Source organism: Diabrotica virgifera, chromosome 5 (assembly GCF_917563875.1).
Source record: "Diabrotica virgifera virgifera chromosome 5, PGI_DIABVI_V3a".
NCBI classification, from domain to species: domain Eukaryota; kingdom Metazoa; phylum Arthropoda; class Insecta; order Coleoptera; family Chrysomelidae; genus Diabrotica; species Diabrotica virgifera.
The window spans coordinates 70,981,516-71,005,017 of record NC_065447.1 but is presented as its reverse complement, the minus strand read 5'-3'; the positions used below and the strand labels follow the sequence as shown (position 1 = coordinate 71,005,017).

The window sequence follows — 23,502 nt, the reverse complement described above, 5'->3', positions numbered from 1 at the left end:
GTCATCACGCTCAGATGGATGACGTCACTAGTATAAAATACACGCCAAACAATTGTAATTTAAAAATAAAAATCGACCTGTTTCGGGATTTTTCTCCAAAGTCGTCCGTTTTAGAGAAAATGAATTTATTCCATAATTTAGATCCTCTCTGTATAGTAAATGTTATTTTATTTTGTGACGATTGAACTTCTCGCACTGTTCCACTAACAGATTTTACTGAGGTGAACCGCACTGATAATTATGTAATTGGGCGTTCTTTTTTAGCCACTGATGATGTGAAAGCTGGGTAGGTCCAAGTCATAAACGGGAAATAATTGTTTACTCTCTTCTGGACGGCTCGGATGGTTGTCATAGTCCAATCGTATTTTTTAGCTCCTGGAGGTTTACTCCTATGGATTTCCATTTATTGTTCCAGTTCTCAAACTGGGCTTTATTAAGTAGCGTTAAAGATCAGTCTTTAAGTTTCTTCTGTTTTTGACTACTCATAAAATGCTAAGAGTGCTTTTATCTATGTAACCATTTCTCTATAAAAAGCCACACCCTTTCAATTTTATTTCATTTTGCGCTATGCACAATGTACTTGAAGTTCGACTTTTGTCTTTAAGGCCCCTGTAAATGGTAAGAATTTTTGGTCGACCTTTCGTATGTCCTTACATTTTTATCTTTTGTTTCGTCTCTTATTTGAGTTTGTATTTGCTCCATTTACTGACGGTCAAAACATAATATTAATCCAGGTAGTCTGAAGTTAATCTTAATTTAATCCCTGGGTAATATCAAAGTAGTCTCAAGGTAGTCCTCGTTAGTCTCGGGATCACTCTGTTACAGGAAATCCAAAGGTAGTCAAAATGTATCTCAATTGGGGAATCTAAGTTAATCGGGAGTAGGGGAGGTCGGGTACACTTGTAACAATTTTTTACTTGTAATTTTTTATTTAAAAATGGGTTACATATAAGTGGGATATGAACATAGAGGACTATAGGTTGAACATTTGACTTGAATTTTCAATTTTATTTTGTAAGTTTTATGGATTAGGTAACTAGAAAAATGCATAATTTTAACTCAACAATAAGTGTTACATCTGTACCCATTCACGGGACAATTGTAACACATAAAGGGCACACTTGTAACAATGTCAAAATCATTTTACCAATTTTATCCAACTTATTCCCAAAATAAATATTTATAAACCGGTGTCTTGTAAATCAATAAAGAATTAAATATTATATAAAGACCTACTTATTACTACTTGAAATAAAATCAAACATATAAATCAAAAATGTTTTCCAAAACAGACACACATATTTTTAATATAATATATACATATATATTATTAATACATATATTTATTTATATATACACACATACATAGTGATACATACATTATGTAATGTGTATGTATATACTGGTATGGGAAATACACGTTACAAATGTACACGTTGTTAGTGTTACAATTGTACCACAACGACATGCCAATGTTTTGTCAGAATTTTATAACAGATCACGAAATCTAATCTCAATTTAATAAATATATTGATAAATGTATAACAAGACTCAATTCTTATGCCACCCTTTCTAAACAATAACTCTAAACTAGAGCGATTATCCAAATGATACAAAATTTAATTAATTTTACTCGGCAGGCGTAAAAGCCAATATTTTCATCTAAAAACGTAATCCCTCACTTAACATCGCCAAACTACGGTCAACATTACACCACTAAATACTTTCTCACATGCAGCGTTGCCATCTTTAGTCTGCCAGAAACAAGATGTGTAGAAGCAATGTTACATTTGTACCTCGTTACAATTGTACCCGCTCTCCCCTACCCAAATTAGGACCCCCTTACTTTGACGGATAATCCAAGTGGCTGCTTTTTACCATTATGTAGCAAATGAGTTAAGGGGCTTTAACCCTTTTGCTGCAGATAACTCGAAAGATGTCGTTCACTTGAGGCTGACTATATACTAAAAGTAAATTATTTGGCCGTGCCGATGGCATTAAAAGACGTCATCAGCCTGTGACTTAAAAAGCGAATGACATCTTTTGACGTCATATCGTTTAAACGATAGTTTGAAACTTGCAATTTAAGGTACTCTCACAGTTTGAGAGTGAAAATGTCTTTTGTGTAGTAAGCTTCTTACTCAGGTTTTCCCAAACTTATAAGGCAATATAGCTTATAGAAAGTGTTTCCAGTAGATATAATATAAATAACATAACAAATAAATATATCCTATCATAAAGTTTTTTATAAAATCTTTTGCATAAAATAAATCTTAATGCTTTAAACCAGTGACGGATCTACGGGGAGAGAAAAAATGGGGACATTCCCCCCAAACATTAAGCTCCAAAATTAAAGGAGAAAATTGTTGAAACATAAAACTCTATTAGCTGATATGAAAAATAAACCACAGGCAGACCAACGTCCTGAAACTTAAATCACAGAGTCAACTCAATAAACCGGCTTCTTAGCGGATCATAAGTCTTATATTTAAAGAAATTGTAATGTCCATCCTACAGAATACTTTTTTCAGTTTGTTAAAAGCATTTATTGCCTGTCCTATTCTTATACACGTTCAGTGCTGATGACTCACCGATGCGTCAAGCTGTTTTTTGCAGTTGTGCGCATAACGCACCGGCGCATCATATGCTCTATCGAATATGAATCATATTAATATTATGATGTTTAGTTGTATGCTAGCACTTGTAGTGTGAGTATGGTATGAGTTGTAGCACTGATCATGAATCTCTTCTGGGTACTCATTATTTTCATTAAAATTATTGTATCCAGATATTTATACATATTTTTCAACTTTTTAATTTGTTATATATGTATTGTTATGATTATTTGATGCTGTTGGGCTTTTGTAATTCCCATAAGTTGTGTGTTTCTTGTTTTTAGGGATTTTATTGATTTTTATTGTGTGTTTTTTCTTCGTTGATGTCTACAATACATTTCGCATCATGTGTCTGAAGTATCGTAAATTTCGAGATTTGAGAGTTATCAGCCGTTATATTTATTTTAGAGGGAACAGTCACATTATTCATTTATGACTCCTAATTAGATAGGGGTGGAGAAAATTAAATTTTGAAGATACAGACTGGATGATAGTTATTTGTGCAGTTTGTGATTCTATGAATTGATGAAAAGAAAATGCAATATTAGCACTTTTGGTATTCTGATATGAACATTATGTATGTAGCGTCATCAATTATCAGTGATATTGGCTCTGTGGAGTTTGAGTATTAATAACAACTACTATAAATACATTACGATGTGCTTATAGTATCCAGAAACTGAAAGAGGGATAGAGATAGAGGAGATACAGAAAGTTTATTTTAGCAAGTGATTTAAAAACATTTTTTAAACAAATCGTGCCATTCTTATGTAGACAGGTAACATCTTGATGATTATTCTAGGTTATCTCACGAATGTGATTCCGCAAAATATCCGAGGGTTTTAATTTATTTATATTAGTGTCTTTTACTTTCTAAAGAAAAAAAGCTTAATTTTTTTTGAAATGATGTTAAAAATCTTAGTTGTTGACTAACTAAATAGAGTTTCTCTTATAGTTAGTTTTATCTATATAAGTTATGTTTTTATTCTTGCCTCTGCCTTCTCATTGTTTTTAGTATTGTATATTAGATCATTATTATACAGAGTCTAACGAAAATACAGGTCATAAATTTAATCAGATATTCTGGGACCAAAAATAGTTTGATTGAACCTAACTTACCTTAGTACAAATGTGCATATAAAAAAAGTTACAACCCTTTGAAGTTACAAAATGAAAATCGATTTTTTCCGATATATCGAAACGTATTAAAGATTTTTTATTGAAAATGGACATATGGCATTTTTATGACAGTAGCATCTTAAGAAAAAATTATAGTGAAATTTGGACACCCTATAAAAATTTTATGGGGTTTTAGTTCTTTAAACCCCCCCAAACTTTTGTGTACGTTCCATTTAAATTGTTATTGTAGAACCATTACTTAAACACAATATTTTTAAAACTTTTTTGGCTCTTAGCACTTTTTCGAAAATTCAGTTTTTATCGAGATATTTTGAATATTTGTAAAATCCACCACCTATTTGTATATGGTTAAGTACGATTATGGAGACTTGGTAAAAATATGAAAATTTATGTATGATTTATATTTTTAGGTATATTTTGAACCGTATTAAAAAAGAAGCGATATCTCGATAAAAGGTGCCTTCTCGAAAAAATACAAAGAGGCAAAAAAGTTTTTAAAACATTTTGTTTAACTAATGGTATCGCAGTAATAGTTTAATTGGAGCGTACACAAACATTTGGGGGTTTGAAGGAAGGAACAAAACCCCGATAAAATTTTTATGTAAACATATTAAAAAAGAAGCCGCAACTCGATAAAAGCTGCCTTATCGAAAAAATAATAAGAGCCAAAAAAGATTTAGAAATATTGAATTTAACTAATGGTACCACAATAATAATTTAATTGGAACGTACAGAAAAGTTTGGGGGGTTTAAGGGAACAAAACCCCCATAAAATTTTTATGGGGAGCACAAATTTCACTATAATTTTTATTTAAGATGATCCTGCCATAAGAATGCCACATATCCATTTTCAAGAAAAAATCTCTAATAGTTTTCGATATATTCGAAAAAATCGATTTTCATTTTGTAACTTCAACGGGCTATAACTTTTTTTATGTGCATATTTGTACTAAGGTAAGTTAGGTTCATTCGAACTATTTTGGTCCCAGAATATGTGATTTAATTTATGACCTGTATTTTTGTTACAACCTGTATATTATATATTTATATTTATAATAAATAACAATATTTATTTATACCTATTTTGATAGGTTTTAAGGGCTTGTCCACATAAGGGCGGTTTGCCAACGTCTACGTCGCGGTTTACCTGAAAAGCACAACCGCCGCGGTTCAAGTTAACATAGAAACAAATGCAACCGCGAGTTTACCAGCATTTAACCGCGTGCATTTGTACTTCAGCATTAGTCCTTCGCAATTTATTTATCAACTAACAATTTTTTATTGGAGTCGCATACCACTCTTTATAATATATGCACCCCATATATCTAGCGCGAAATTTATTACAGGGCTTGATATACACGAAAAATATATGTATACAAATTAAACTCGGGATTTTTGTTTGATTCTGTTCTAGTATAGAACTGATTTATAGCCATTGTTTCCTTCAAATCCTTGTTTCTTTATTCATAGTTATTTTTATTTTAGGTGCTTTTCTGTAAATTCCCATGTTTATCAATAATATTAGCAAATATGGTAATTAAAATAAGTTTTAGGTTTTATTTGTATGACATTTGGACTTATTAAAATGTACGAAGAGCAAGGAAACTGTTAAGAACGATTTTATTTCCATTTTGTTATTAGTACATGACGTATTCCATTTGCATCTCGTACCATAAGTAGATTATATTACATGCATGTGTCACCCTCTTCATTTTCTTGTAATACTACAGTTGAACCTGCTTATTGGAACAGCATACTTGCCAAGCAAAAGTATTCCTATAGCCGGGATGGGCGGAGGTATATTCCTCACCAACCAGTAAAAACATATAATCCGACAGGTATGTTCCTCACCAAATTTAAGGGTTCATATTAATCCGGTAGGTATTTTCCTCACCAACTCACTCAGGTAATAAAATAAAAATATAGATGTAATTTAAGAATGATTATTATGAAAGCATCCAAAATCCGAATAAAAGACATTAAATTCCTTACATTATAATAATAGTTTATAATATAGATAATAAGCAAAGTGTATAAATAATTATTTAATATTTACTATTATACTAAGAGACACACTTTACAAAATCCATACAAAATTCATTTGATTAGACTTATATTAATAAATTTTCTACATAATAACAGTTATTTTTCTAAATATTTATTTTTCTAAATAATAACAGTTATTTTTCAATTTCAGTTTAACTTCTTTATCTTTGATAGGTTTAGCAATATGCAAACTTTAAATTTTAACATACGTATATATCTGAAATTCTTCAATTTATTCTAAGAAGATATATATGGATGGATGCGTATTATAAAGCGATGAACTAAAATGCGACTGAAAAAAAAGATTCGCAAGCATTCGTAGTACGAATAACAGAAGAGTTTGCCTCTGCTCACAGATATGGGGAGAATATGGTATTTTCGTCTACATAAGTTTCAACTAAATAATAAACATATTATCTAAAATTTCATTTTCTGGTTTGCATGACATTAACTCAAACACAAAACAATCTGATACTTCTTGTGGTTTTATATATAATATGTAAGGCCAAAAGTCTGTTTGAGTCACTTACCTACTTCAGAATCATTTTGTATATTCTGATGTTAAATCAAGAGACTGAATTTTTCTATACCAAGCTTGGTGTAGATGAAATCTAGAACCATGTATTTCAGTGTTCGGACACATTTGAATGATTGCATTATGTATAGCCTTTTCAAAATCTACAAAAATTTTACTAGGATTGATTGGGGGAAGGGGCGATCAAAAATCTTCAAAAATTGCGTTACGTAATACGTGAACGCCCCATTACGGTGCGTTACATAGGGGGGAGGGCGGGGTCAAAAATCTTCAAAAATTGCGTTACTTAATACTTCAACGCCCCCAAACTCAATTTTGAGAGCTTTAAAAATTTCTGATTTAAAATTCTGAAATAAAAAAATTGTTGTAAGTTTTTGTTTTTTGTTTGGCAGTAAACAGTATATCTAATAAAGATATAATGCCCATATAAATAATGCCCATTACTTAACCCAAGACTAGTGAATAATTGCAAATAATATGTGGTACAGTAAGAAATGTACCATACATACGAGAGGGGCAAAATTATGAAATAAGTTGATTTTCTCTAAAATGGACGATTTTGGAGAAAAATGCCGAAATAGGTCGATTTTTATTTTTAAATTACAATTTTTTGGCCTATATTTCATACTAGTGACGTGATCAATCTGAACGTGATCACGTAGTCGATAATTTTTTTTAAATGGGAATAGGGGTCTTGTTGTAGCTCATTTGAAAGAGTGTTTAATTCTCTATTCAGTAATATAAACACTAACATATTTATTTGTACAGGGTGGTCAAAAAAATAATTCTTGGATTAAATTAATTGACACAAAAAGAAGAATGTATTTAATTTATTTGATTCAAAATACATTATATTGCTGCCAAAGAATAGAAAAAAATGTTTATTTGGCAAATGAACATTGCTTTTCGCTTAAATTAAATGTTCGAATTGCCAAGAGGCAGGTGAGAGGTTGTTTGAGATTTAATTTAAGTGAAAAGAAATGTTTATTTGTACTCTGACAGCAGTACAATGCATTTTGAGATAAATAAAGTACATACCTACATTCTTTTTTCTGCGTCCATTAATTCAATTCAAAAATTATTTTTTTGGTCACCCTGTATAAATAATGGTGTTAATGTTTATATTATTGAATAGATAATTATTTTACCTTTCAAATGAGCTATCAAACGTGACTAGTATGAAATATATGCCACAAAATTTTAATTTAAAAATAAAAACCAGCCTGTTTCGGAATTTTTTTCCAAAATCGTCCATTTTAGAGAAAATGAATTTATTCCATAATTTTTACCCTCTCTGTATAAAATTCAATGTGGCTAAAAGTCTTATATTTGTTTCACAACTAAATATAATTATCTTACTTTTGACACAGTTTATAAAGAGAAAATTTTCCCCCTTGGTTGTTTTTTGAGCACAGCTCTTCACAAATTCTTGAACCTCATCAATATTGGAAGGAGGTTGACCAGGCATCATTTTTCGTCGATAAATATATAAATATATTTTCTTATGTAACTGACATCAATCGTAGTAATTGTTTCAGTCAAATTACCTGCAAGCTCTTGGCGTATAATTTTTGCTGGTTTTTCAGTTAGATTCTCTTCGGATTTACGTTTACAAGAGTTAGAAACAATTTTTAGATATATCTTCTGAAGATCTGGTTCATGATTATGGTGTAGGCTACTTCGAGATATTGTAAAATTTGCACCAATAGTAAACAATTTCGCACTACAAGTTGTTTTATTACTCCTCCAGGACACTTCTTCACTTCTTAAAACTTTCATTTTATAAAAATTAAAATTTTCAAATACCAGTAAAGGTTTACCGCAATTACTTTCTATTAAACATGCCATTTTTGTCAAAATTCCACTAAAAATAAAATACTATAATCAATTAACTAATTATTATTATAGGTACCTACTGTAATTTTATAGTAGATAAATAATTCCCTGAATGACGTTTAGTAAAATCTACATGAAAGAACCATTTCAGTTTTGGTGAGGAAAATACCTGTGGGACTATGACTAAAGACTGGATTATATGCAAAATGCATATGCATATATATGCTGCATATTTCTCATGTTTTTCATAAATGCATATGCCTTGCATATTTGGAGATTTAAGAGCATATAAATGCATATTTTGATGGGAATTTACTCTACCCCATTTAAAAATAAGGTATATATTAGTAACATCAACATCCATTAAAATAAAATGTGAAAGTAAATATTTTGCTGTTAAGCTCCTTTGTTGTTGTACCCATAAACATAATGGGCGTTATTTATAGCTGCAGGTATCATTATCCGGATATTTAAGATTTATAGACTTCTCAGAATTTACAAATTACCTAAGTAAATACCGATTATATTTTGAATAACATTACAAATATTACCTGTACTTTCTGCTGGTGTCGGCCAACTATGAATTATTCTGGGAAAACCAACCAAAACGAAATTTTAAGCATTTTAAGGGTAGGATAGATTATTTTATTTTATGAATGGTTAGTCTTAAATCAATCGCCGATTATTCAACTTTTGTGATTGCAAGTTATTGACTATACTGTGTAAAAAAATCATTTTATTATTATTGTGAAAATGCCTAAAGTAGCAAGGGAAAAATCAAGTCTTCTCAGAAGTTGGATTGGAAGTAACAATCATCTAAAAGTTATCGACAGTGAAAGTATGTTTTGCACCATTTGTGATAAAAAGGTAAGTTCTCCACTTCAATAGATTTTTAAACTTATCAAACTTCTTTGCACATCTATGTGTCTGTCTATTCTAAAATGACAAACCGTCCCATTTCTTCAAAAACTGTTTTTTAAAGTTCGCAACGGTTTGGCTTATACAGAGCGAGGTGTTGAGAGTGGCCCACCCTGTATACTACGGTACACTGACTGTACTTTATTGTTTGACGATTTCAATTTCACTTTGAGAAATAAAAAAAAATTGGGGGAGGTTTAAAAAGTTTGATCATTTTAATGTAGGTATCTATTTACGAAAACATCTAAAACATCATTATCATTATATTCCAGATTCCATGTCAAAAGAAATTCCAAGTAGTTCAACACATAAAAACTTCACTTCACCAAACTAAGCTATCAAAAAATGATAATAAACCTCGCCAGCAGATTCTACAGAACAGTTTGCAGATTCAGAATACGTCAGTTGGGCAAGAAACCTTTGCAAAGGATTTATGCCATTTTTTTTTGAACTGCAATATCCCTCTGCACAAGTTAGAACATAAATCGTGTCAAAACTTTTTAAAAACTTATTGCAAGATTAAAGATAAACCAGCTCAAATACCAAGTTCTTCAACTCTTCGGAAAAAATATGTCAGTGCATGTTACAAAGATGTGATGACGAGTATTAAAAATCAGTTAAAAGCCGAATATATTTGGATTTCCGTCGACGAAACAACGGATACAAAGGGTCGACAAATTGCGAATCTAATTGTTGGAGTTCTTAACGACTCTGGCGATTTTAAAAACTCATACTTAATTAGTGTAAAATGTTTGGAAAAAACAAACTATGCTACAATAGCTAGATTTGTTAACGAATCCCTAACAAATTTTTTTTTACCTGATCAAGTACCATTTGAAAAAATATTATTAATGCTTAGTGATGCCGCCTCATATATGATGAAAGCTGCATCCAATCTTAAAATCTTTTTCCCTAATTTAATTCACTGTACATGTTTGGCGCACGGCCTAAACAGAGTTGCAGAGAAAGTTAGAATTGAATTTCCCAATGTAAACACCTTAATAAATAATGTAAAAAAAGTATTTCTGAAAGCACCACTACGTGTACAGGTATATAGGGAGATGCTTCCCGATATTCCTTTACCACCAGAACCAGTATTAACCAGATGGGGAACTTGGCTTAAAAGTGCTATATTTTTATCTGAACACTACGACGACATCAAAAGCGTTATTTCAAGTTTTGATCCGACTTGTACCGCTATTGATAACTGTCAAAATATTTTTAAAGAAAAGTCTATTAAAAATCAATTGTTGTATATAAAATCGAATTTCGATATCATTGAAAGTTCAATTACAAAATTAGAGGCTCAAAATTTATGTCTTCACAATAGTATGTCTATTGTTGATTCGGTTAAACAGAAAATAACAAATCTGAATGGGGAAATTGGAGTAAAAATTAAAGATAAACTTGATGACGTTTTAAACAAAAATGAGGGTTTCACTTTATTGCGTTCAATAAATAATATAATCAATTTTGGAAACTTCGATGAAAATATTAATATGGATCCGTCTCTAATAGCAAAGTTTAAATATGCCCCAATTACATCTTGTGACGTTGAGAGATCTTTTTCTGCCTATAAACAAATATTAACAGATAGAAGACATAATATTAGTTTAGAAAATATGAATCAATATATGATTATTTATTGTAACAATAAAAATATGTAAATTTGTTTTATTGTACTCTTTTTATAATATTAGTTTAGAAAATATGAATCAATATTGTAACAATAAAAATATGTACATTTATTTTATTGTACTCTTATTTATCTTGTGGTCAAAATAAAATATTTTGCCGTTTTATTTGTCACAAAACCTGAAGTTAAAAAAATATATTAAGAAATAATAATACAATTTGGTTTAAATTCAAACCTATTTATTTATTTTTATTATTTTTTATTTATTTATGTATTTAACGTAAACCATAAAATTATTCATATAAAAATAAGTGCATATATAAATGCATATTTGCATGTTAATTGTGCATATTCAGCTTGTTTTAAAATGCATATTGCATGCATATTTTAGACATTTTTTAGTGCATATTTTCCAGTCTCTAACTATGACATACCCTTCCAAACGCAGGTAAAAAATTATTTTGGTAAGGAAAATACACCTGCCGCGCCGGCCGGGATATTTTAGTAACCGATCATTGTCGGCTGGTAGAAACGTTCCAGGACCTTAACCACCGTATCTCAAACTACATCGATTGTCGAAAGTCGGATATTTCCCTTCCTAGAAAATTTTGAAGGTCACCCGTGTATGACTTTTTCTACGAGTGTACAAAAAAGTCTACTTTTCCGCACAGGTTTTAGTTTGAAAAGTCTTACTTTTCCGCACTGAATTTGGATAATTTAATATGGCCTTAAAATATTTATAATATACAGTGTGTCTGCGTAACTTGGAACCATATGGGAAACTTTTTTAATATCAATTTTACGAAAAATAGTTATTCTTTATAAAGTGCTCTGCATAGTCTAAAACCTAAGACGTAATCATCATCTATAGTCGGTTCGCTAAACTCAGACGCAACTGGCTAGATATTTTAGTCGATAATTTTTATGTTTTTTGCCAATTTTGCAAAAACTGGCAAAATTACTAACTAGTTAGTGATTATTAACTATTTAGTAATTATTTTTTGCCAATTTTACTAAAATTGGCAAAATTACCGACTAAAATATCTAGAAAGTTGCGTCTGAGTTTAGCGAACAGACTATATCACATTTTATCAACGGTATACGAGGTATGTCAAAAAATATGAATTTCGCTCAAGAGTAAAGTGGCTTTATCTTTCACAATATCGATAATTGTCATTTAAAAAAGTTGTTTGTAATTAAAAATTATGTTATAATCTGCATTTGCACTCTTCTAATTGAAAATTTTTTTTTGAAAATTTTCCTCAAATCACGGACACCCAACATCATTTTTATTTATGATAGCTCCGTTAATATTAATTTTACGAAAAAAAGTTATTCTTTATAAACAGTTTTGCATAGTCTAGTAACCAAGATAAAATTATAAGATATTAAATTTTGCCAATTTTATACGAGGTATGACAAAAAATATGAATTTCGCTGAAGAGTAAAGTACCTTTATTGTGTGATGCCTAGGTATTTAAACTCCATCATTTGTTCTCTTATCTGACCTTCCAGCTCCAATTTACATCTTATTGGGTCAGCTGTTATAACCATGCATTTTGTCTTTTGTGAGGAAATTAACATGTTATATTTTATGACGATTATGTTGAGTTGGTACAGCATACGTTGTAAATCATCTTCACTTTGAAGATTAGTATTGCATCGTCCGCATAGCAGATTATTTTAAGTTGTTTTTCTCCCATTTGGTATTCTTTTTTAGTCCTTACTTTTTTTATTATTTCGTCCATGATTAGGTTGAACAATACAGGACTCAAGTAATTCCCCTGTCTTATCCCATTGCTGGCTTCAATTGGGTCAGTTAATTCATCGTCCACTTTTACTTTTATTGTATTGTTCTGGTAGATGTTTTCGATCGTTTCAATTATTCCTAAAGGTACGTCTCTTGAGCGTAACAAATGGATAACGTCCTTTTTTGTGACCCTGTCAAATGCTTTCTTAAGGTCCACGAAACATAAATATGCCGATTTGTTGTATTTCAACGATTTCTCTTGAACTTGCCTCATTATAAATATAGCGTCAATGCATAACCTTCCCTACCTAAAACCTTGTTGTTCTTCTGCTTATAATATAATTTCATTCAATTTGTTTGTTATTACTTTGGTTATTAATTTTAATGTTGTGTTTAATAAGTTAATTCCTCTGTAATTCTCCGGGTCCGATTTGTTTCCTTTTTTGAAGAGAGGTATTAATATGCTTGATCACCATTCTTGTGGTATTTTGTTTTGTTCTATTATGTTTGTATTAGTTTTAATAGTTATTTAGTTGGATCTTGTCCTTTGCACTTTAGGAGTGCGTTTGATATTCTGTCCTCTCCTGGAGATTTTCTATTTTTTAATTTTCTTAATGCTTCCTTTACCTCTCTCTCCTCGATGTTTATTCCGTCGTTTGTTGTAACTTCAGGTGTTGGTGGTTTATTATCGTCACCTTTAGAAAATAGAGATCGGAAGTAGTCTGCCCATGTTTCCTTCTAAATGTATTTCGCTTTTATTAATTCGTTCATCTCCTTTCTTTGCCTTTGATCATTCTCCATACTTCTTTTTGTGTTCCGTAAAAGTCGTGTTCCATCTGTTTTGAGAAACTCTGCCAGTGCTCTCTTTTTATTTGCCTTACTAAAGTATTCGTTTCGGTTCTCATTCGTTTACAGTGGTTGTATGCCTATTGTGTTTGTTTCGTTCTGTATTGTAAAAAGGTTTTCTTCTTTTCTTCACGTTTTATCAACTTCCTTTCTAAGCCATGGGGTTTTCTTATTTAATATGTGAGTATTCGTTACTTTTCTCTCTCCATGTGATTCTGTCGCAGCGTTGATTATGTTATCTTTGAGTTTTGGCTAGCTTTCATCGATGTTATCGTTTTCTAATATTCCATTCTCAGCAATCTTCTCTGATACTCTTTTCCTGTATAAGTATTCCGTGGACTCCGTATGTAGTCCTTCGACTTTGATTTTTGTTTGTGTTGGTGCTGCCCTCTTGGGTGTGAAATATTTCATAATGATTCCTATTTTACATAATACTAAGCTATCGTCGCTACCGACATCTGATAAGTTGAGGCATCTTACGTCGATTATTTTTATTATATTATTATAAAGAAAAGCAAGCTGGAATATTTGGGTCACAATAAGGGACACCCTGAAAAATATGAACTTCTACTTCTGATCATTCCTGGAACGATCCAAGATAAACGTGGTAGAATAGAATAGAAATATGCTTTATTGTCACTGAAATTTTTTACAATTTTATGGACAAAGCTTACATACAGTCAAAAGAAAAATAATATCAACAACAAATAACAAATAACAATTACAATTTAATAAAATTAGATTAATCGTCAATATACAGTAAAACCAAAGACAAAAACAATTAATTGCAAAATTTATATACATTGCAAATTAAAAATTGAACATACTTACAACAAATAAAATACAACATTAGGAATTGACAGTTTAAGCTACTGTGTATGAAACTCAATTTTCTTAGTTATTCATTAAGAAATTCTTCTATTGAATAATATGGTCTTTTAGATAGATAGGCTTTTGTCAGTTTACGGAATTTTAGGAAAGATGTTGCAAATTTAAGTTGTAAGACAGATGGTTGTAAAGTTTTTTTGCGAAATATAATATAGATTTCTTTACTAACTCAGTGCATGGGATCGGCAAATAAATATCAAAGATTGAATTTCTGGTGGAGTAAAGATGATTGGGCATTGCTGGAAAGGCATGAAGGTGTTTACGAATTAAACAAACCGTTTCTAGAATATATAAAGATGAAAGTGTTAAAATTCCGTGATTCCTGAAGTAACTTCTGCAATGTGTAGATCTTCTGAGGCCAAACAGACACCTTATTGCTCTTTTTTGCAATTTAAAAATAACATCAAATTGAGCAGCTGTACTAGAACTCCAAAAAGGAAGACCATATCGAAGATGAGACTCGAATAACGAAAAATATGTTATTTTAGAAGATGTTAAATTGAGTTCCCTTGAGACAGATCTTATTGAATAGCAAGCTGAGGCGAGTTTCTTACTTAACGAATCGATATGAAGGGACCATTAAATTTGAGGTTGCTGTCTAAAAAAATGCCAAGAAATTTTACAGAATCAACGGTACTGATCTGGCTCTTATTAAGAGGCAAAGGTTGAAGAGCTCCTTTATAGGATAATGCTACTGTTTTATCTACATTAAAAGACAGTAAATTAGAGTCAGACCAGGTCTTTATCGTCAGTAGATCCGAAGTTATAGTTTCAAGAAGAGATGCAATAGTTGAGTTGCTCCAAGTGATACTGGTATCATCAGCAAAAAGAAAAATTTTCCCATCGATTTTTAAATAAGTGATGTCATTTAAAAAGATAAGGAACAGAAGTGGACCCAATACTGAACCTTGCGGTACTCCACATACAATGTTTTTGAGACTAGAATCAGTATCATTTGCTCTAACTAGTTGTTTCCTATTATTCAAATAGGATTGGAACCAATTCAAAGAAATACCGTAAGTATTCCGTAGAAATTTAGTTTTTTAATCAAGATGTCGTGATTTACACAATCAAAATTTTTGGTATAGTCACAGAAAACAGTGGCAGTATTTTTTTTATTGTTTGTTTACTGTGCAATCAGTCAAAAAAAAAACAGACAAACAAACACATTTTTTGAAATTTACAATGGCGCGAAGAGAAATATTTCAGTAAGTATTTACTCTACATGATTATTACAATTATTACGTTTACAATTAGTGTTTCTTAAGTTAAGAATGGTAAATCTAATGGAAATTTTTGCTTAAGGCGTCTAATTTGTTGACTATTGTTCAATAAATTTAGGGCTAACACATTTGGGTGGTTTTCTAGTCGCTGTAAATATTTATCACTGTGTGACACTATCACTTCACTCACAGTTGGCACTTGAAGATCTTGTAGGATGTCCTTGTTGCTTACAAACCACGGCGCATCAGTGATTGCTCGTAACACCTTGTTTTAAAATCGGTCTATGATTGCTAGATTGGATTTTGAAGCAATGCCCCACAACTGTATTCCGTACGTCCAAATTGGCTTGAGTATGGCATTGTATGCTAGTAATTTATTTCTCAACGACAACTGGGATTTTCTTCCGAGCAACCAATAGTAGTTTCTATATATGGTGTCGAGATGTTTTCTTTTTTTCCATATATGAGTTTTCCAAGTGAGTCTCTTGTCCATATGTAGGCCTAAGTACTTTACAGTACCTACCGTTGGAAGGGGAGCATTGTTGAGTGATATTTGAGGAGAATCGCTATGACATTTACTGAATACTATGTGGCTTGATTTGGATTCGTTAAGTTTTATCTTCCATTTATTAGTCCATTTCTGGACTTTATTTAGGTTTTCTTGGAGTTGGTCTGCTGCAACAACGGGATCTGAATGTACCACCGTTATTGCGGTATCGTCTGCAAGTGTGGCTGTATATACTTTATTGTCCGTAGAAAAATCGGAGGTAAATAGCAGATACAAAATCGGCCCAAGAACGCTACCTTGAGGAACGCCTGCCTTTATGAGATTTAGACCGGTTATCTCGTCTTCATATTTTACCTGGAAATATCTTTCTTTTAGGTATGAGTATAGTATGTCATACATGTTCTGGTGTAGGTCCCTTTTAAGTTTATAGAGTTTTCCCTGATGCCACACCTTGTCAAAAGCTTGACTCACATCGATGAATGCAGTTGAGCAATATTGCTTACTTTCAAAAGAGTCTTGGATTAATTCTACCAGTCGATGGATCTGTTAAATTGTTGAATGTTTGACTCTAAATCCAAATTGGTGTATCGGTAGAAGTTCTTTTTCTGCAATAATTTTCATTAGTCTCTTAGTTAGTAACAGTAAGGAACAGAAGAGGACCCAATACTGAACCCTACGGTACTCCACATACAATGTTTTTGAGACTAGAGTCAGTATCATTTGCTCTAACTAGTTATTTCCTATTATTCAAGTAGGATTGGAACCAATTCAAAGAAATACCTCTAATTCCGTAGAAATTTAGTTTTTTAATCAAGATGTCGTGATTTACACAATCAGAAGCTTTGGCATATTCACAGAAAACAGTGGCAGTATGAAGATTATTGTTTAGTGCTTGATAAACCTCATGTAGTACAGAAAACATGGCATCAGTGGTACATTTATTAGTTAAAAAGCCAAATTGATTTTGAGATAAAATGTTGTTATCAACGATAAAGGACATAAGTCGAGTATTAATGAGTCTCTCAATAATTTTGGAGAGTACCGGTAGTAAGGCAATAGGTCTACAGTTACAGGTATTAGATTTTTCGCCACCCTTATGAAGAGGAATAATAATGGCTGTCTTTAGGCACTCTGGAAATTTACCTTTTTCGAAGGAATCATTAATTAGTGAGACGAGGATTTCCAACACATTTTCTGTGAGATTCGACGAATTCGAGACCTTTCTTGAATTAGGGAGATAGGAAATGGGATCTTTTTGCGGCAAAATAGTTGATGTTATATTTTTACTCACATTAACGAAGTAATCGTTTAGACTCTCAGGATTTGGAAGGGAAAATGATTGAGTTGTGTGAGTTTTATTTCGAAGATCGTTTATTATAGACCAGGTTTCTTTTGCAACACTTTTAGAGCATCCCAGACGATTTTGATAATAGGCTCTTTTAGCTTATTTGACAAGTTTTAGATATGTTGTCTTGTACTTCGTGATATATTCAGTGACAGAAACATTGGCAGTAAATTTCTTGATGTATAGAAGTGAACGCATATTCTTGGCTGATATGCGGATACCTTTCGTAACCCAAGGTTTTCGATGTTTTGCCTTAATAGGAATTAAAGGAAATGCCTTATTGAAGATGCGGATAAGCTTATCTAGAAAACACTGAAATTATGGTACTGGTAAAAGAAGAACATCATGGCTGGAAATCTACATCATTATTCAGAACTGCTGTCAAGATAGTCACAAGAGAAAATATGGTAGCAAACATGATATCCAACTGCCAATAACGGGCATAGAACTAGAAGGTGAAGTACAAGCCCCTCTGTAGTCAGGTGATAATATAAAATTGTAAGAAACCTAAAACTGTCAGAAAATTTTAGATTTCAGATTTAATTTCTGTAATTACGAGTTACCCTAAATTAATTACAGAATTCCATTCAACAAAAAAAGTTTCTTCCGGTAAAATCCATAACAATTGAAGGGTTAAGGGAAAAAACAAGGGATGTCACGTTATCGTTGTTTTGAGAAAATATGAAATTTAATGTTTGTGACTACATATCTTTAAACCATTGCACTGAAGAAATAATATTTATGTTTATTTAGTAAACTTAAAGTACATTGTATTTAATACACAAACACATTTCAACCAAATTTTTAAAGAACAGAGTTAAAAAAATTAAAAATTAGCTAACTATAAATAAAAACTGAAAAAAACAAGGTCCAAACATCACGTTATATTTTACGTTACAAACATTAGTTGCAACAACTGATAGAAAGGCTGAAAACAAAATTATGACAATAATAATGGCAATAAAAATTATAACAAAAGGAAATACGTTATTTTTTTTTGATAGTTTAATGCAGTGGTCGCCTGATTTTTTTTGACTTATTGAGAGCAGCCTTTTTAAAATTATAGAATGTCTGTGTCTTACGTTGATGTAACTCATTTTGAATTATTAATTTGCGAATTTCTGCAGCAACCTTGTCATACTTTAATGATTTTAATTTCGCCTGAAATTCATCATATGCTGAACATGTGTCTGATCTTGGGTAACCAAAGGACAAACGAAATTTGCTGATATGTAACGTAAGAAACTTTATTGGTCGGATGTTTTTCTTTAAACAAGTTGAACATTTTTGGAATGTTCAAACTCTCTAGTAAATATTTTTCTTAGATTCGTGTAAACTGTAATAGGATATTCTAGTTTTAAAAGACTTTATGTGGTTATATACTGCTTCACGCGATTCTGGATGCAACTTTCTATTCTAGGAACCATGCTTACCACGTTTGTCTTGCCCAGAAGTTCCTGTAGCTTTTAAATGTTGTTGTAAGTGTTCAATTTTGCCCTTAGTTACACCACGTATTGACATGAATGCTTTAAAACACACATTAATTTTTTGAGAAACTCCATTACGCTTAATTCTAACTTTGTAGGCCGTGCCGTTTCTAACACTTCAGGCTTTTGAGCTATAGTTGAATAGAAGGATCCTGAAGATACCATGCACAGACAAAGTCACCAATGAAGAAGTACTACAGCTACGGAGCATGAACACAACCGCAGATTTAGTCAATATCGTGAAGGGCCGTACTTACGAGCTACTCCAATGTAGTTTACAAGGTAAAATTGAAGGGAAAAGGGGCCAGAACGAAGAAGAATATTCTGCCTTGCTAACATAAGAGTATGGTATAGAAAGATCTCAACACAACCATTCCGTATAGCAACCACCAAAGTCATCATATCCAGAATGGTAACCAACATAGGAAACTATACGATTAAACTCGCAATAAAAAAGTAGTTAATTTTTGTTTTTGTTCAAGTGGACTCTCCTTGTTTTTATCTTTCACGCGTGGACATTTCCAGTTTTTTTCCTTCGCAGTACTATTTTAAATAGGCATATTTATCGGAGGGTTCAAGTTATTATCTACCAGTCTACTGTAAATAGTAAATACATAAAATATCTATTCGAAATTGTCAATATCTCAATTTCTCATAAAATGTGACATTCCCTGCTTTTTTCCCTTCGCCCTTCAATTAATGTGTTATAAATTTGTAATCCATAAATACATAAAGCTTTATTTTTAAGGTAAACATAGAGTAAAGTTTATCAACAAATTGTCTCATTCCAGACTTACCAGCAACTATTAACTCTGCTGTCCTGATATCCGTATGAAAGAGGGGAGCGTCCGCAGAAACTTCACACTTAAATTTCCCAGCGGTATCTCTTTCAACCTTTTTCAAAGTTACTCTTGTTGAATTCGAATTAACCAACTGTAAAAGAAAAAAGCTTTTATTTATCTTCAAACAAAAACAGGGATCCAAATTTTATTCATGTTTTTGTTTAACCTTTTACGGTAATTAAATCAAATTTTAAGAAAATACATCGAAATAAAGTTGGAACATAGCAACCTTAGGTAAAAAAAAACCTTTAGTCCATTTATTTATATTTTACTGTATATAAAAAACTGCTTTCAAATTAAAAATACAGCGGAGGCTATTACTATTATGAAGCTTTATTATATGTAGCTGAATTTGATTTCGCCCATATTATAATTTTATCTGACTCCATAGCCGTGATAAAATCTATTAGTACATGTGGACCCCAAAACATACAAGATTGTTCATATATTGATGAAATTAAACCTATTGTTACGACAGTTTCTTAGATTGATCCTACATAGAAAAACTCCCTTGGCGTAAAAGAAGAAGTAGTCACGTACGAGAATGTTCTAGATGTCATGGAATAACCCAGAAATATCTGGTGATCTCTAGAATGTCATAAAATCTTTATAAACAAATGTGTTTGACATTTTTGGAAAACACTAGTTGTAATCAACGAACTGTCATTACTGATGGAATGGGCATGAAGCAAATTTATTAATGCGGACAGGATGAGATAGCGTAGTCAGGGAAGGATGGAAGATAATCACCATCTTTCGTAAACAAAAAAATTGATAGTGCTAGTCAGGATTGCCAGATTGGGGATTTTCCCACAATTTTGGCGTAATTTGAAAGCGTCTAGGGACAATTATGGAGGATTTTAAGAAGTCATGGTAAATTAAATTTGCGAATATACATAGAGTTTTATAGTATACTCTCATATAATCGAAGACGATGGGTCGAGGAACGTTGGTCGAGAACACTTCGTCGACGGAAAATTAGTAGACAACATTTGGTCGACAAACAGTTATTCAAATGCACAATTCATCGAATGTACAATTCGTTGACAAACATTATTTTTTTGTTCGAATGGGTTTTTCGTCGACAAACTGTTATTTATCTTTAGGATAAAGGGATTAATGTTGACAAACGACGGATTTTTGTTTTTTTTTTCTTAACTGGAATATTGTGTTATACATAACTGAATTCTTTTTTGGGGATTTGTTAATTTTTTTTCTAAATCTTAATTATTTTAAAATTTCAAGAAAAAGTTGGCTGCGGTGGGAGAGTAGACAGCAAATATAAACCGATATTTTAATTAGTGATGTTGTACCGTTCTTCTTTTTGGTGTAGGTGCACTTGCGAACGAAGCATTTCCGGACAAGTCAAATTTGGGGGCACTTACGGACAAGACGAAATATTTGCGAGATGCTGAGGTAAGTAAATTGTTATGGAATCGAGGCATTTCCGTACAATGTTTTTGACTGCAATAATCAGTCAATATCAATAAAAAAGTAAAGAAATCGTGAGAATAAACTTGCCTTCACACTATATCCAAGGCTTAGGATTGGCAATTTATAAAATTTTTTTTTTGATATGGTTCAAAAAAACTAAGTTTATATACTGGCGTGTTTTCTCCATGTATTATTCCCTTTGGGTCTTCGTCGACGAAAAATCCATTCGATCAAATGTTCGTCGACGAATTGTACATTCGATGAATAATTGTGCATTCGACCAACTGCGTCACAAATTTAAGTCTGGGGGATTTGAGCTTCCATTTGAGGAAATTTCAGTTTTTAAGTGGGGGATTTATAAAATCACATTTGGCAACTCTGGTGGTAGTTGTAGCAAATTTTCCCTGCCAATCTTTTTTTCTCTCTAGGACCTTTCTCATGTATGTTGGCCGCAATCTCGCTTCACTCTTTGAATGGGACGGGGCCATTCTATCAGTATTGGTTCGTTGGTTGTAATTCAGATTTGAAAGTTTATAGTTTTCAATTAGTTAAAAATATTGTAATATTATTGGAGTTCAATAAAGTTATTTTTAAAGAAGCGTAACAATCTTAAACAAATTCTTTTAGCCAAAAGAATCAGTGTACATTTTATCTGTACGCAGGATTTAAACATAATGAGTATGTCAACTTATTAGCCAAAGAAAGCATTTCAACCGTACCGGTATTCAACATAAAGTAACATTTTCTGTTAGTATCGTCTCTTGCAATTCAACAGTGTTTCGGTAGTGGAGCTACCTCTTTTGTGAATCAAAATAGATACCTACCTACTCGGTAATTCAGCCAGAATTTCCCAAATTTCCGTGGTTCAAGTCTTGTAGATCTTCTAGGAGGCACATAAGTTTACCATTACTAGAGTATGATTGAAGCACACATGTTATTCAAAGCATTTATTTAAAATACAGGTTTTGGATAATGATAAATGTGAGTATTCTGGAGGGGAAGTGATTTAGATCATAAACATATCTCTTGGTTGTCATCTAAACTAATAAATAATTTATTAAAATGTAAAGTAGCAGCTCCTTGGCATATACTATATTTATTATCACTTGGCTCTCTAGATGTATACAACTTTTTAATTAACGTTTTAAAAGACAGCAAATTGTCATTATAATTATCTTAAATATTTTTAGTTAATACCTTTGGTACTTCGTTGCTGTAGCTGTTTAGTTTAGTATTGATACCTTTTATTTGTTACCTTTGTTTTAACCCATTCGCTGCCAATCACGCGCCAGCGCGTGATATGGCTACTTCAGTCAGGTGCCGTTCACGCGCCAGCGAGTAACATCCTTTTCGATAGGCAACGAATGAGTTAAACCCTTTCTGTATACTTTTTATCCCTTTTTTGTCTGGCAGTATAATGATAAGTCTAAGCCCAAAAAAAAACAAAAAAAAAATAAAAATTTACTTAGTTAATTTTTTAAACTAAAAATTCTCTTTTAAACAATATGGCGCGTAAGAACGGTAGGTACGAGCAAAATTTTGTCCTTCTTGTATAAATCGACTTGTTCTTCTTGTATAAAAGCATCTTTGATCCAGAAAAAAATTATTGGCCAACATATCTGAAAATAATTACTGCTATAAGTCGCTGTAAAATGAAATTAAGAGGCATTTTATATTTCAGTTTGTTCAGAGAGGACCATAAACGAACTTACGTACGTTTCACTCTCATTAGAGATCTTCAGAGAGTGTATATGTTATAGTCAAAGCCCGAATTTCAGGCACTCCTAGGTTTGACTAGGCAATCCTCAGGTGTGAATGACGGGCTTAGTGAAAGCCCGAAATAAATTACAGTTTCGGCCTTTGACTAGTCAAACCTAGGAGAGACTAAGTTGGTCAGGCAAAGGTCGAAATTTAATTTTATAAAATCGGGGTTTGACTAGTCAAACCCCGATCAGCTATTAAAATGTCTTAATTTGTTAGATTAGGTTTTATAACATTTTTTAATTCTAATGTTTATTATTTTTATATTGTCGTAATTAAAATAAAAAATTAGTGTTTATTCTCACATGTTGAGGCATTATGGCATTTAGAGTTGCCCAATACGTTAGAACTTTTAGGTACACTTACGTAATTTTAAAGATAATTTTTATAGCATTTTATAGAGCATTGTTCGGCAAATTTAGAATTTTTTGTACTAGTTTCTCTTTGAGACAGTTTAACGTCTGAAACATCTTCGAAATTAAGAAAATTCTCTTTGTATATTTGATTTCTTGAAAAAAGTGTGTTTTTTGTTCCGCATTTCGTACCAGCTCTATATAAAACGTCAATTGTTTTATCTTGTATGATATCCAAAATATTTTGAGCATCTCCTTTGACCCTATCAAAGCTGGGGAGAGCTATTATTACAGTTTTTCCGATCGAAATTGAAGGAAATTTTTTTTCACTTAATTTAT

The 23,502-nt window shown here is 31.7% G+C and overlaps 1 protein-coding gene across 1 annotated transcript in view; it reads right to left on the bottom strand.

Annotated features, from left to right (window-relative positions):
• LOC114334111 (uncharacterized) overlaps positions 1 to 23,502 on the bottom strand; it is a 758,790-nt gene that overhangs the window by 348,629 nt on the left and 386,659 nt on the right. The window contains exon 3 of the mRNA XM_050650127.1: positions 19,571 to 19,706. Within this exon, the coding sequence (XP_050506084.1) occupies positions 19,571 to 19,706 (136 nt within the window). The remainder of the gene's footprint in view (positions 1 to 19,570; positions 19,707 to 23,502) is intronic.